Source organism: Oncorhynchus nerka, linkage group LG2 (assembly GCF_034236695.1).
Source record: "Oncorhynchus nerka isolate Pitt River linkage group LG2, Oner_Uvic_2.0, whole genome shotgun sequence".
NCBI lineage: Eukaryota > Metazoa > Chordata > Actinopteri > Salmoniformes > Salmonidae > Oncorhynchus > Oncorhynchus nerka.
The window spans coordinates 58,990,933-59,005,944 of NC_088397.1; the positions used below are offsets into that span (position 1 = coordinate 58,990,933).

At 41.7% G+C, this 15,012-nt stretch overlaps 1 protein-coding gene across 1 annotated transcript; it reads right to left on the bottom strand.

Moving 5' to 3' along the window:
* Positions 1–609: 609 nt before the first annotated feature.
* Positions 610–14,730, bottom strand: LOC115138849 (short-chain dehydrogenase/reductase 3-like). The gene is made up of 6 exons (XM_029676045.2): positions 14,007–14,730; positions 8,963–9,106; positions 4,749–4,868; positions 4,124–4,362; positions 3,865–3,990; positions 610–2,174 (listed from the first exon to the last, which is right to left on the bottom strand). The coding sequence occupies exons 1-6, from the start codon at positions 14,199–14,201 to the stop codon at positions 2,090–2,092; spliced, it is 909 nt and encodes a 302-aa protein (XP_029531905.1). The 5' UTR covers positions 14,202–14,730; the 3' UTR covers positions 610–2,089.
* Between the last annotated feature and the right edge of the window lie 282 nt (positions 14,731–15,012).

The following is a 15,012-nucleotide window of genomic DNA, read 5'->3' on the forward strand; positions in this document are numbered from 1 at the left end:
TGGTAGATTATTGCAGTTAATTTAAGATCAATACAACAATAGTTCCTAATTGCTAATGGGGGAGAAGGCTGTGAAATAGAGGACAGTGGACTATATCTGTCTTCGATTGAAACTTTTTATTTTTTTATTTCACCTTTAGTTAACCAGGTAGGCCAGTTGAGTACAAGTTCTCATGTCCAACTGGCCTGGCCAAGATAAAGCAAAGCAGTGAGACGAAAACAACACAGAGTTACACATGGGATAAACAAACGTACAGTCAATAACACAAAATAGCTATTGTCTTGATTTGAATCTAAGACAATTGCTGCGCTGAATTCTTCATCAGCTCAAATCCGTTACTATTACTGAAACTTTAGTAACTTTACAAAGCTCTGCATCCTATTTCTTTGGTTACTTCATGCCAGAATGTCATAAGTGTAGTGTTATTCTGGATGAGGTCAATCAAATAGTGTAACATGTACTGTAATTCTCTCAATCTCTCTCTATGCATCAACACCCCAACCCTAGTCAACCCTCTGCTTCCACCTGGTCCATCAAGCTCAGAGAGAGTGTGTGTGTGTCTTTCCAAGACCCCCCCCCCCCCCCCCCTCTGTCTCCCCTCCTGATTTATCCACTATTTGGCTAACCTTGCTCTGAACCTGCCCCGTGAGACTCAAGCCATTTCAGCCCTCCTCTTCCACCATACTTGCACTACATGGCTCCCTCATCGACCTAGTTCTGTCTCAACATGCCTCTATCTTCTCCCTCCTCTTTCGCAACAGCTATAGCCCACTCAGGGAATGAAAAACAGGCCCTTAACAGAGGCTAAGGTTCTCTCCCAACAGAGCACATCCTTTCTCCCTACTATCCAGCCTGGTGTGGGTCACCTAGTGATCACAATGAGCGGCCCTATCGTGAGCGCACAGGAGGGCATTTATGGTTCGCTTGTATTCAAATGAATGTTTATGAGCCTTGTCTGGCAGCCAAAGGGCAGACACTATTCCCGTTTTTACAGTCATCTCTTATTGGTTGGCCCGGGGCTGTGAGTGTGTGCTTGCCTTGACTTGTGCTCAGACATAGGGTATGTCACAACAACACAGCTCTGGGTCTCTAGATCTGTACACTATAGATCACTTCATTAAGTGGGTGAAGTTTATCTCTCATAGCAAGGAGTGGAAATCTAACTGTACATTCTTCGTCTGATGCTATGATACAGTATGTGAAAGTCAGAAGCAAGGCCCATTCATTAATCATTAAAGTCATTCTTCTAAATCAGGTATTCCCCCACACCATACTGTAATTTGGACAGGTTATCTTTGATGATCTCAGGAATACATGTTGCAAGGTCTTTTGAACCATGTTTTAGATTACTCAATAAAACATCTAATGGTTTCATGAATAACCTTTTTCCAGCATGTAACAACTTGAGCCGTGATTCAATCCGAGTGGCAAGTCGACAATGCAGCTCTTAAATGCAATTTAAAATGTCATGCGCACTATAGCATTGTTTTGGATTGGATTCCAGGCCTAACCTACTTTACAATGTATAAGTTAACAGTGTACGGCTCTGTTTTGCCTTCCAATGAATGTTGCTCATTTGCTGTTTGGCATAACTGTGTTATCATTCTCTATCATTTCATCTGGTTAGCTCTGCTGTGTTGACGACTCACTAGACATTCGCCAGTCTATGTGAACAAAGGGACACTTTGGTTGTCTGTAACATCAATTTATTAATGTGATTCCATTCAAAGACACATGATTGGTAGAAAACAAAGGATAATAAAAAACAGACTTGAAAAAAAAAACTGCTGTTTATCCAGACTAGTTTTGCATGGCTTCTGCTCAATGTGTGAATGGTATTTAGTCCGTCCAACTACACACAGGAGATCAAGAAAGAGACCAGGATAAGTTCCAGCAGCGTGTAAGTGAAATCTACCCCGTCGGAGCAACCATATACAGTACGCTAAAGTCTCCAAGACACCTTCCTGCATACTTTCAAAGGGCATCCATTGTTTCCCAATGTCCTGTAGCCCATGGATACTTCCCTTCAACATCCTCCAGACTTAGTGAGATTCCTCTGATATGTATTGACATTCAGGATCATTCGTTTTTATGTCCTCCCCTTGAATGTATTCATGCAGGTATAGCTTCCAGAGAACTTGTGGATCTCTTCAAGAGCAGCTTGTGGCATGAAGCTAGGGTGTAGAGACAGTAAAGAGATAGGAGGTTACATATGAGGTGAAAGACATGTACAGTTGAAGTAGGAAGTTTACATACACCTTAGCCAAATACATTTAAACTCAGTTTTTCACAATTCCTGACATTTAACCCTAGTAAAAAATTCCCTGTCTTCGGGTCAGATAGGATCACCACTTTATTTTAAGAATGTGAAATGTCAGAATAATAGTAGAGAGAATGATTTATTTCAGCTTTCATTTCATCACATTCCCATTAGGATAGAAGTTTACATACACTCAATTAGTATTTGGTACCATTGCATTTAAATTGTTTAACTTGGGTCAAACGTTTCAGGTAGCCTTCCACAAGCTTCCCAGAACAAGATGGGTGAATTTTTGCCCATTCCTACTGACAGAGCTAGTGTAACTGAGTCAGGTTTGTAGGCCTCCTTGCTCGCACTCGCTTTTTTTCAGTTCTGCCCACAAATTTTCTATAGGATTGAGTTCAGGGTTTTGTGATGGCCACTCCAATACCTTGACTTTGTTGTCCTTAAGCCATTTTGCCACAACTTTGGAATTATGCTTGGGGTCATTGTCCATTTGGAAGACTCATTTGCGACCAAGCTTTAACTTCCTGACTGATGTCTTGCGATGTTGCCTCAATATATCATCATCATTTTCCTACCTCATGATGCCATCTATTTTGTGAAGTGCACCAGTCCCTCCTGCGGCAAAGCACCCCCACAACATGATACTGCCACCCCCGTGCTTCATGGTTGGGATGGTGTTCTTCGGCTTGCAAGCCTTCCCCTTTTTCATCCAAACATAACAATGGTCATTATGGCCAAACAGTTCTATTTTTGTTTCAATAGACCAGAGGACATTTCTCCAAAAAGTGTGATCTTTGTCCATGTGCAATTGCAATCCGTAGTCTGGCTGTTTAATGGCGGTTTTGGAGCAGTGGCTTCTTCCTTGCTGAGCGGCCTTTCAGGTTATGTCGATATAGGACTAGTTTTACTGTGGATATAGATACTTTTGTACCTGTTTCCTCTAGCATCTTCACAAGGTCATTTGCTGTTGTTCTGGGATTGATTTGCACTTTTCGCACCAAAGTACGTTCATCTCTAGGACACAGAAAGCGTCTCCTTCCTGAGCGGTATGACGGCTGCGTGGTCCCATGGTGTCTATACTTGTGTACTATTGTTTGTACAGATGAACGTGGTACCTTCAGGCGTTTGGAAATTGCTCCCAAGGATGAACCAGACTTGTGGAGTTTTTTTTCTGAGGTCTTGGCTGATTTCTTTTGATTTTCCCATGATGTCAAGCAAAGAGGCACTGAGTTTGAAGGTAAGCCTTGAAATACACCTCCAATTGACTCAAATTATGTCAATTAGCCTATCAGAAGCTTCTAAAGCCATTACATCGTTTAAGGCACAGTGAACTAAGTGTATGTAAACTTCTGACCCACTGGAATTGTGATACAGTGAGTTATATGTGAAATAATCTGTCTGTAAACAATTGTTGGAAAAATTACTTGTGTCATGCACAAAGTAGATGTCCTAACCAACTTGACAAAACTATAGTTTGTTAACAAGACATTTGGGGAGTGGTTGTAAAACAAGTTTTAAGGACTCAAACCTAAGTGTATGTAAACTTCCGACTTCAACTGTATGTACTTTAAATAGGCCAAAATGATATGAGACATTACCTTTTGAGGACAACGAGAGCATGCATGGTCCAGGGCATGTAAACGTAGGCTGTGTTAGTTCTGACTGCATCCACAGTCCTTTCAGCAACTGTCTCTGGCTTGAGGGGAGGGAAGAGCGCTGGAAACCTACGGAACCAGAAAACCCAGAGAGATTAGCTTTACAGTAACTACAATACATGCATGTAGAAAATGGTGCATAGCAGTAGTGGTGGTGTAATCTAAACTAGATTGTGAAGAACCAGGTCGTAGGCTTGCTCACCTGACTCTCATGCCCTGGAACATCTCAGTGTTGGTGTGGAAGGGGAGCACGGTGGTGCAGCCCACTCCGGGACAGTCCAGCAGGCCCAGAGTCAGGCTCTCCATGAAGGCCAGGGAGGAGGCCTTGGAGGTACAGTAGTCGATGGCCCCAGGGATGGGCGACTGGGACAGGATGGAGTTTATACAGACCACGTGGCCGTGCTGGAGCTCCAGCATCCGTGGCAGGAAGGCCTTTGTAGTCTGGATGAGGGAGAAGAAGGGGGGGGGCATTGGGGAAAATGTACAGTTATACACATGAAAAAGAGACACACAGAGGAAACAGGCCCAAGTGGAGCCACATATTGAGTTTCACATTTTTTTTTAGCTGATGATTGCATTTATGCAACCTGAAAGTTTTTGATCTCTATTCAAACAGAGACTGCTATAGGTTTCAGAGGCCCTCTGATGTTCTACCTAGGGGCTGAAGCAGTAAGCCTATAATTTGGAAATACCCCAACACTCCTGTAAATTAACCTGAGACTGACACGAAGGGACATTGGCCAATAAAAGCACTTTTGGAGAATGATAAGACTGATCTAACTGTAAGGAAGCACGCACCTCTCTTCCTAAACCTCCACAACACTTACCCAGAACTGTCCCATTGTGTTGATATGTTGAGATTTCAAAAGACAGTCATCGTCGCTGTCCATCAGACTTTTCCCATGGACCACTGCAGCGTTATTCACCAGGATCGTAACATCTCCCACCTGTAAAAATAATAAGAAAACAAATGTCAGAAACAAAACTGATGTTTTTTTATTAAGAGGATTTATCCACTTTTTCTACCTACTTTCTTTTCATGTGAAGTTATGTGGTAGAGCTGACAGTCATATTCTTATCTTGACATTGACATCTTGACATTGTAATTGAGGTGAATCATACAGTATCAGTCAAAAGTTTGGACACGCCTACTCATTCTCAAGGGTTTTTCATCATTTCTACAGTGTAGAATAATAGTGAAGATATCGAAACTATGAAAAAACACATATGGAACCATTTAGTAAGCAAAAAAGTGCTAAACAAATCAAAATATAATTTATATTTGATATTCTCAAAGTAGCCACCCTTTGCCTTGATTACAGCTTTGCACACGTTTGGCATTCTCTCAATCAGCTTCATGAGGAATGCTTTTCCAAAAGCCTGGATGGAGATCCCACATATGCTGAGCACTTGTTGGCTGCTTTTCATTCACTCTGCGATCCAACTCATCCCACAGCATCTCAATTGGGTTGAGGTCGGGTGATTGCGGAGGCCAGGTCATCTGATGCAGCACTCCCTCACTCTCCTTCTTGGTCAAATAGCCCTTACAAAGCCTGGAGGTGTATTTGGGTCATTGTCCTGTCAAAAAACAAAATGATAGTCCCACTACGCACAAACCAGATGGGATGGCGTATGGTTTAAAAATGCTGTGGTAGCCATGCTGGTTAAGTGTGTCTTGAATTCTAAATAAATCACAGACAGTGTCACTAGCAAAACACTCGCACACCACCTCTTCAATGCTTTACGGTGGGAACCACACATCCGGAGATCATCCGCTCACCTACTCTGCGTCTCACAAAGACACGGCGGTTGGAACCAAAAATCTCAAAATTGGACTCATCAGTCCAAAGGACATATTTCCACCTTTTAATGTCCATTGCTCGTGTTTCTTGGCCAAAGCACATATTTTCTTCTTATTGGTGTCCTTTAGTAGTGGTTTCTTTGCAGCAATCTTATTTTCCTGTGACGGTCCTCATGAGAGCCAGATTTATCATAGTGCTTGATGGTTTTGGCGACTGCACTTGAAGAAACTTTCAAAGTTGTTGAAATTTTTCAGATTGACTGACCTTAATGTCTTAAAGTAATGATGGACTGTCCTTTGTTTTGCTTATTTGAGCTGTTCTTGCCATAATATGGACTTTGTCTTTTACCAAATAGGGCTATCTTCTGTATACCCCCCTACCTTGTCACAACACAACTGATTGGCTGAAATGCATTAAGTAAAGAAATTCCACAAATGAACTTTTAACAAGGCACACCTTATTTAAAAAATATTTTTTTACTCCTCCTCCGAGGACAAATATCTTTTAGTTTTTTTTACAGCTTTTCTGCTACATATACAGTTGAAGTCGGAAGTTTACATAAACTTAGGTTGAAGTCATTAAAACTCAGTTTTCAACCACTCCACAAATTTCTTGTTAACAAACTATAGTTTTGGCAAGTCAGCTAGGACATTGATGTCATGGCTTTAGAACCTTCTGGTAGGCTAATTGACATCATTTGAGTCAATTGGAGGTGTACCTGTGTATGTATTTCAAGGCCTACCTTCAAACTCAGTGCCTCTTTGCTTGACATCATGGGAAAATCAATAGAAATCAGCCACAAAAATAGTAGACCTCCACAAGTCTGGTTCATCCTTGGGAGCAATTCCAAATGCCTGAATGTACCACGTTCATCTGTACAAACAATATTACCTAAGTAGAAACACTATGGGACCATGCAGCCATCATACCGCTCTGGAAGGAGACACGTTCGGTCTCCTAGAGACGAATTTACTTTGAAAATGCAAATCAATCACAGATCAACAGCAAAGGACCTTGTGAAGATGCTGGAGGAAACAGGTACAAAAGTATCTATATCCACAGAAAAACTAGTCCTATATCGACATAACCTGAAAGGCCGCTCAGCAAGGAAGAAGCCACTGCTTCAAAACCTCCATAAAACAGCCAGACTACGGATTGGAATTGCACATGGTGACAAAGATCACATTTTTGGGAGAAATGTCCTCTGGTTTGGTGAAACAAAAATGGCCATAATGCCCATCGTTATGTTTGGAGGAAAAAGGGGGATTCTTGCAAGCCGAAGAACACCATCCCAACCGTGAAGCACGGGGGTGGCAGTATCATGTTGTGGGGGTGCTTTGCTGCAGGATGGACTGGTGCACTTCACAAAATAGATGGCATCATGAGGTAGGAAAATTATGATGATATATTGAGGCAACATCTCAAGACATCAGTCAGGAAGTTAAAGCTTGGTCGCAAATGGGTCTTCCAAATGGACAATGACCCCAAGCATACTTCCAAACTTGTGGCAAAATGGCCTAAAGACAACAAAGTCAATGAATTGGAGTGGCCATAACAAAGCCCTGACCTCAATCCTATAGACAATTTGTGGGCAGAACTGAAAAGAAGCGAGTGCGAGCAAGGAGGCCTACAAACCTGACAGTTACACCAGCTCTATCAGGAGGAATCGGCAAAAATTCCCCCAACTTATTGTGGGAAGCTTGTGGAAGGCTACCTGAAATGTTTGACCCAAGTTAAACAATTTAAAGGCAATGCTACCAAATACTAATTGAGTGTATGTAAACTTCTGACCCACTGGGAATGTGATGAAAGAAATAAAAGCTGAAATAAATCATTCTCTCTACTATTATTCTGACATTTCACATTCTTAAAATAAAGTGGTGATCCTAACTGACCTAAGAAAGGGCATTTTTATTTGGATTAAATGTTAGGAATTGTGAAAAACTGAGTTTAAATGTATTTGGCTAAGGTGTATGTAAACTTTCGACTTCAACTGTACATACATTTTACATATATATTTTGCATGCACATTTTGAATACACATTTTATATACATGTTACTTTTATATAAAGTATAGTTGAATAAAAATAATACATTACCAAACATAAGCGCTTTAATCCCACCCCTCAGCCACTCTCAGCCAATCCTACCTATCACCATAGACCACCCTCGTTTGATTTCCATGTGCCATATATATTTCAATTGTGCTGTGATGTTTTATTATTTTTTTTAACCTGTCTAATGTGGCGGGCCAGGCGCACGCAAGCTGACATGGTTGCCGGGTGTACGGTGTTTCCTCCGACACATTGGTGTAGCTGGCATCCAGGTTAAGCGGACATTGTGTCAAGAAGCAGTGCGGCTTGGTTGGGTCGTGTTTCGGAGGACGCATGGCTCTTGACCTTCGTCTGTCCCGAGTTCGTATGGGAGTTGCAGCGATGAGACAAGACTGTAACTACCAATTGGATACCATGGAATTGGGGAGAAAAAGGGGTAGAAAATGAAAACCTTTCCTATGAGTATTATTTATTGACTGACTATGGCTTTATAAATGTTTTAACCATTCCTTAACCTGTGACCAGAAACAAGCTACATAGGGGCAATACCAGAATAAATGATCTATTGATTCTGTCTCTTTGCAGCAAAATCTATAGAGCTAAGAATGTTGTATGCCCCATATATATAGCATTCTGTTGGTGGCAAGAATTTTATATAATAATTTACATTAAAAACTCGAAGTGTTGAATCAAGTGCAAGTGTAGTTTTTTTTCTTCTCCATGTGCCATGGAATTGGTACATCAGAAATCTCTTTCCATTTAGTTTGTAACCTGTATGGCACAACTGTTAATTGAAAGGCATGAGAGAACGCCAATAGTGTGCAAAGCTGTCATCAAGTCTACTTTGAATAATATGAAATATATTTTGATTTGTTTAGCACGTTTTTCGTTACTACATGATTCCATATGTGTTATTTCATAGTTCTGATGTCTTCACTATTATTCTACAATGTAGAAAATAGTACAAATAAAGAAAAACCCTGGAATGAGTAGTGTGTGTCCAAACTTTTGACTGGTACTGTATGTCAGATGGGGAGAGGAATTAAAATACAATGAATCCCTGCCAGTTCTGTAGACAGGAGTAACTGCAGTGAGAGAAACATTGACCCATGAGCGTTTCACTGGCTCCAAACAATATGTATGTGTGGATAAAAATTGGATTTATAATAGATCTAAATAGCGTACCTTCTCCCTGACCACCTTGGCCTGCTTGTAAACTTCCTCCCGATTGGCCACGTCGCACAGGAAGTAGTGGCACTCTGTTCCAAATTGGGAGATCTCTTCGCATGTCTCTTTCAGACACTTCTCTGTGCGGCCCCACAGGATCACCTGTAGAGGGTAAACATTAGCCAAGGGTTATAAAATAGGGTTATAAAATTGCATAATAGTGTAATATGCTCTGAATAAAATATGAGCAATTAGCTCAGCTGAATGAATAGTAATATTTTGCTTTTCAACAATCAGTCAACAATCAGCTATCTGTACACTTATTGTTGTCGAAATCCTGAGAAAACATGGCTAAAATACGTTTCATGGGTAGCCAAAGCCAAACAACTATGCCGATGGCACATGCTCTCAACAGGTGTACAGACATTTCATGTTTGCAGCATTTGGCCCTAGGATGAGATGAGATAATTTGGTTGAAATGTTCCTTTCATTCAGAGAACAGAGAGGCCATGTTTAGAAGCAACAAATAGTTTCAGAGTGAGATTAAGGGGGTGGGGTTGCAGTGTGAATGAAACGTCTCTTCATCAGCCTGGAGAGGGTAAATTAAGCTCAGTCATTTGAGCAGGGAACATGGGCTAGGATGGAGGTGGGGGGCAGCGATTGGGCAATTAGATCCGTCAGTCTTTGGGGTCAGGGAAAGGTAATGAAATCAGGGGGTGAGCCCTCCTCATCTCTCAAACACACATTCTCAAAGAGATTACACGGCCTGTTGGGCAGATGAACCCAGTCATTTCTGGTCAGGGAGTCTGAAAACAGTTTGTGTGTGAAGTGCTGATGGGGCCAGTGTAGGGCTTGGCTGGTTGCCAGTGACCAAGGTTAATATTTTTGCAGAAAGTCCTCTGGAAAGTGATCCTGTGTGTGTGTGTGTGTGTGTGTGTGTGTTTGTCTGTGTGTGTGTGCGTGCCTTTCATCCACCCTTACAGTATGATATCAATATTGTGTGAATACAAACAAATCTTAATTCTACATGTAGATAAGGAAGATAACAAACACAAGCAGAGGTCACAGTGACATCCTTGTCCTGATGGAGAAGAGTACAGAGACAGCCAGGCTATAGCCACTCATTTATTTAGGAATGAATAGGAGGATAGTAAATGTATATCTCAACATCTTAAACATGCTTAGCTAGCTTGCCGAAGGTTTTGCCGCTATCTATCTTGTTTTACTGCAACACTACATCTAGGGCAGCTGTCTGTGACAGTGTATTCAGATCCCACCAATGTTTTAATGATGCTAGTCCCTATGGGCTTATGTTTACTTGCATAATGTGGGCATTAAAACTGTAAAGCGAAATGTTTGCTTTGGGGGAGATACGGGAGGGTCACAATCTGCATGATATGCCGTTTTGAGCAAGTTCCAAGAGTAAAAAATGTTTGGCTTTCCACTGGATGGGTCTTTGTTTGAGTTTCTTTAGATTGCTTTTTTGTTTGCTTCGTTTGCCAGCCCATTTAAGTAATCAGCAGAGGTGAACGGATGGGTCTAGGTAAATTACTGAAAGCCTTTAATAGGATTTCATCCTAACAAACAAACCTGACATTTCTCATTAAAAATCACCACTCACCCTGTGCTCTCCTGTTATTTAATTCATTATGCTTATCTGCCAGTCCCAACACACTGGGGCTTCAGGATAAACAATGGCTGGCCAAATCTAGAGCTATCAGCTTAGAATGCCTAAGTGTTACGGAAAACGAATTCTAAATTCCCTCACATCGAGTGACTAAGTATCTCTGATAAACCAGTGATTACTCTGTCTGAGGTGCCATATCTGACTAGATTAAACAACATTCACCAATTGTGTAAAATTGATGGTCTGTTCAAGGACATGATTTATTCAAAGACATTAAGTCTTGCAAATCTCCAAGTGTTGGTGTATCAGGGTGCAATGATGATGAGCTGGTGATGTGGTGGACCTCATCCACATCCCTACAACAGAACGCAATAATATTTCACAAGGAAAAAAATGGGTTCAAGGATGGGCACGAACCCTCTTCTTCACACCAGTTGTAGGGGATAGGGGCTAACAGGGAGGGGAAACAGGGAGTTCAGGAGGCAGTCGCCTGCCCTACCGCTGTCTAATTAGTGCGGAGACAACAGGGTCAGTTGCAGGGCAATACCCAGCTGGGAACAGTGTGCTTCCCGCCTCCACACCCACCCACCCACCCACCCACCCACCCACCCACACACACACACACACACACACACACACACACACACACACACACACACACACACACACACACACACACACACACACACACAATAGAGCTTGCCAATGTGTAAAGCCACTATCAACCTGGGTAGTGGCATATGTTCCCAGTTCTCCTAATGAGTTGCCGGGGCTGAGAACGATGCCAATATCTCTTACTATCTTCAATTGTACTTTCTTCTCCACATGTTCAAAATATTATGATCCACAAATTGAGTCGCAAAAACAAAATGCACAACTAAGTACCTTATTAAATTCTACATGCTGACATTTTTAACCAAGGGCATTTTGGATTTCTGGTTTGGGATGCCAGTGGAATATACTTGAATTGCATAGGGTACATTGAGAGCATATGTGAATATGTTGCTTCAACCTCTGAAACATTTATTGTGGTTGTGCTAGAGGCCCCCTCCCTCTTTCTCTGTTCTCTGAACTTGGGTGCTCAGCTTTTGTAAAGTTGCTGTGGTTTATTGTTTTAGTGCTTCACTCTGTAACGGCTCTTTTGACGACACACACAAGGCCTCACTCCCCCTCTCACCTCCCTCTATCCCCCTCTCACCAGTCTCTCCTTTTCACCTCACATCATTCTTTCATCAATGCTGTGGCTAGTGCACTCCCTACCGTGAAAGCACCAAAGCTACTAGAGAGAATAGAGAAATTCCGTCTGCCAATCACAATGGACCTCAAACTGGGGTAAAGTCTTTCCTAGAGGTTATTTGTGATGAATGTCCTACTTCTTTTTAGCATATCTTAGGCGGGGAGTGATTGTGAGGCACATTAGTGCAGGTGTTGTTTTCAAAGCCTTTCACACCTTGATAATACCCAACAATGGGGTCCTGACAAGAATGGTGACTTCCTTTGTTGTGCAGCTGCAAATTATAGCGTTTAAAAGCCACAGTTTTTTGTGGGTTGTTCCCTGAGGAGATGTTGATGGAAGGATGAAGAGCAAGGCCAAAGCACTTAAAGTTAAAATGGGATATTTTAGCTTGGACACATAATGTAAGGATATGCAAAAGCTGCTACATGTGGTGCTCCATCTGACAATTCATAAAGCTATAATTATTCCTCTAAGTTTGCATCGGTGAAAATACAACTAGCTATTTAATCATTTGTAAGAAATAATAATGAAACAAATAAAGTGGGGTGGGTTGGTGGTATTCACATGGAATCATTGTGAATGTCTCCATCTGTGTGTCTGAGACTCTGTCCATTACAATTCAGAGCTAACAGAACACTATGGTGGCTCACTATGCACTCAGCTGTGTAATGTTTGGATTGTAATTGGAATAGTGGGTAGTCCGACCAGTAGTGGCGGCCTGGCGGGGACTGTCAATGTAGTCACTGGGGCATTTCAGGCATAAGTGACTGTTTCTTGTTAAGGAGGAGGGTGGGAACAGGTTATTTATAAGAGCTTTGGCTGACGGATGCATGTTTTGGATGGGTGAGGCAGCTGAAACATGCCATTTTCCTCTGTGGGCTTAATTTCACCTCAATAATAAACTCAGTGTAAGGTAGCAGGTTGATGTTTATTGTCATGTGTCTTGTCCTGGGGGCAGAACTGGGCGATTTCTCCTTTGATAGGCCAGCTGCTAAGTCAAAATTGGCTATATTGTAAAAATTCATGAAAACAAAAATGTGCTTTTGGTCTTAAATTATGGTTAGGGTTAGGAATTATGGTTAGCAGTGCGGTTAAGTTTAAGTTAAGTTTCTGCCTTGCTGGTTTGCTTGAAAAACACATCTGAATCAGTGTTTTATTATGGCATTGTGATGTCTTGTGTAGGCACTTGGCACAGCTAGTGTTTTTCTGCTAATCCCAGCAGGACTACAACATTTCTCCTGTGAGGATAAGGTGATTAGCTTTTAAACATGTTTCTTCAGAAAGTTGAAAAAGTTCATCCCAATTCCATAGAAGTGATATGTTATCACTTGATCAAGGTCACTCCTGTTGGCAGTCATCAACAATAAAACTTTATTCTGGACATTAATGATGCTTGATCTCATCCAATATCAATGTTAAGCCATAACTCCTTTTTCTGAGCTTTGGCTGAACAGAAATCATTCCGTGAGTCACTATAATACGTCAGCGGTCAAATGGTCAGAGGGAGACTTTTGCCCTTCTGCAGAGCTACTCCTGAGTGGCGCAGCGGTCTAAGGCACTGCATCCCTGTGTTTAGAGGTGTCACTACAGACACCCTGGTTCAAATCCTGGCTTTATTACAACCGGCCTTGGTTGGGAGTCCCATAGGGCGCTGCACAATTGGCCCAGCATCGTCAGGGTTTGGCCAGTGTAGGGCTGTCATTGTAAATAATAGTCTGTTGTGCCAAAATTGAGGGCCCTGTCCTGCAATCTGATTGGCATGATCTACTCCATTCATGTTACAGAGGAAACAATAGATTGGAGGAACATGTGGACAAACTAATGTCGTTGCCCTTGCAATGTAGGCTAACTGCTGCAAACCTATGGTGCTTTTGGTTAAGGAGGATACGGGATACGTCAATACAAATAATAGTTATGGAACGAAGTGTGCATAAAAAAATACTAGGTATCGCACAGAAGGTGTTCAGAGGTTGGCTACAGGGTATCAACTCAGTTATCGTTATACCCATGTAGCCTAATCAATGAGCGTACTAATTCAAAAGATAGAAAACATGCACAGGTCTGGGGAACTATAGGCTATTTTAAGAGTGCTTATATTACTCAAGGTTAAGTGAACCCAATCAAGTTTGATGCTCAACAAGTTGCATAATACAATTAATAAAGTGCAAAAACTAAACGCATGCATGTGTTTTATTTACCTTTTTAGCCCCCTGCTTGGCAAACTCCTGAGCCAGGTGACGACCGATACCTCGTCCCCCGCCTGTGATCAGGACCACCTCCTTGATCAGGGTTCTTCGTCTACTTGGTAGAATTAAGTACACACTTGCTTTCAATATGTAGTAGACAATGTGTATGGGGAAAAACACTATACAGCTCAAACACTTAAAATCCATGTTCCTTCTTCTTACAGTAACCTAAATGCTCTGAATTTTTCGAACACAAACAGTTTGATATAAGTTTGATATCCTCCAATCGTGATGTCCTTGGCAGAGCGGATTTTAGGTAAATATCTGGTTAAAACCAAACTCAAACTAGCCAACTGCAGCACTTGAAGTCAATGTTTCATAACATTTAGGCTATTATGTCCCAAACTCAGAAATGCGTCAATATACGGAGCTCTGGCATTTTGATCGATTATTCAGTTTATTGGCAAACTATATATATATATATTTTTACTAATGACCATATTACACCGGTAATCCGCTGTTACTTTTCAACTATCCTAAAGAAGGCGAGAGTGTCTCCGAAGGCATGCGCTACTGAATCGTCTACACAACAAGTGTGTTGTGTTCCTATCCTTGGCCGTTACCGCCTCTGACTCCGATAGCTTACTTTATAGCGCTCTGACTACCCGTCCCCGCAGTGTTGAAAAAAAGACCTGCGATCTGAAGGGAGTTTTTTTTTAAAGACCATTAATCCTGATTGACAGGTTGAATGGTGAGGAATATATTGCTTTACTGTGTGTCGACTGTGACTGGTTTTATTTCTACCCAGCCCCGAGAGGCGTCTGCCACAACTGCTGTGATGCCGTGAAGTCATATTTCAGTATTTCAGTCCTCTATTAAAATCAAGAATTTTCTTCCTCCCTAAGTTACTTACAGTGAGCTAAATGCTCTGTTTTACGGTTTTTGAGATGTGCCAATGTTTCTCAATTCTCCTTCAAGCTGTGACACTCTATGGGAAATAATAGTTGGATAAGCTTCT

What these genes read in the sequence shown, in the direction of transcription:
- LOC115138849 (XM_029676045.2), bottom strand. Translation starts at nt 14,201, where the DNA reads ATGGATTTTAAGTGTTTGAGCTGTATAGTGTTTTTCCCCATACACATT. An exon ending in CCAAGCAGGGGGCTAAAAAG is followed by an intron (nt 9,107 to 14,006) that starts GTAAATAAAACA and finishes TACCCTCTACAG; the next exon opens with GTGATCCTGTGGGGCCGCAC. An exon ending in TTCCAGGGCATGAGAGTCAG is followed by an intron (nt 3,991 to 4,123) that starts GTGAGCAAGCCT and finishes CTGGTTCCGTAG; the next exon opens with GTTTCCAGCGCTCTTCCCTC.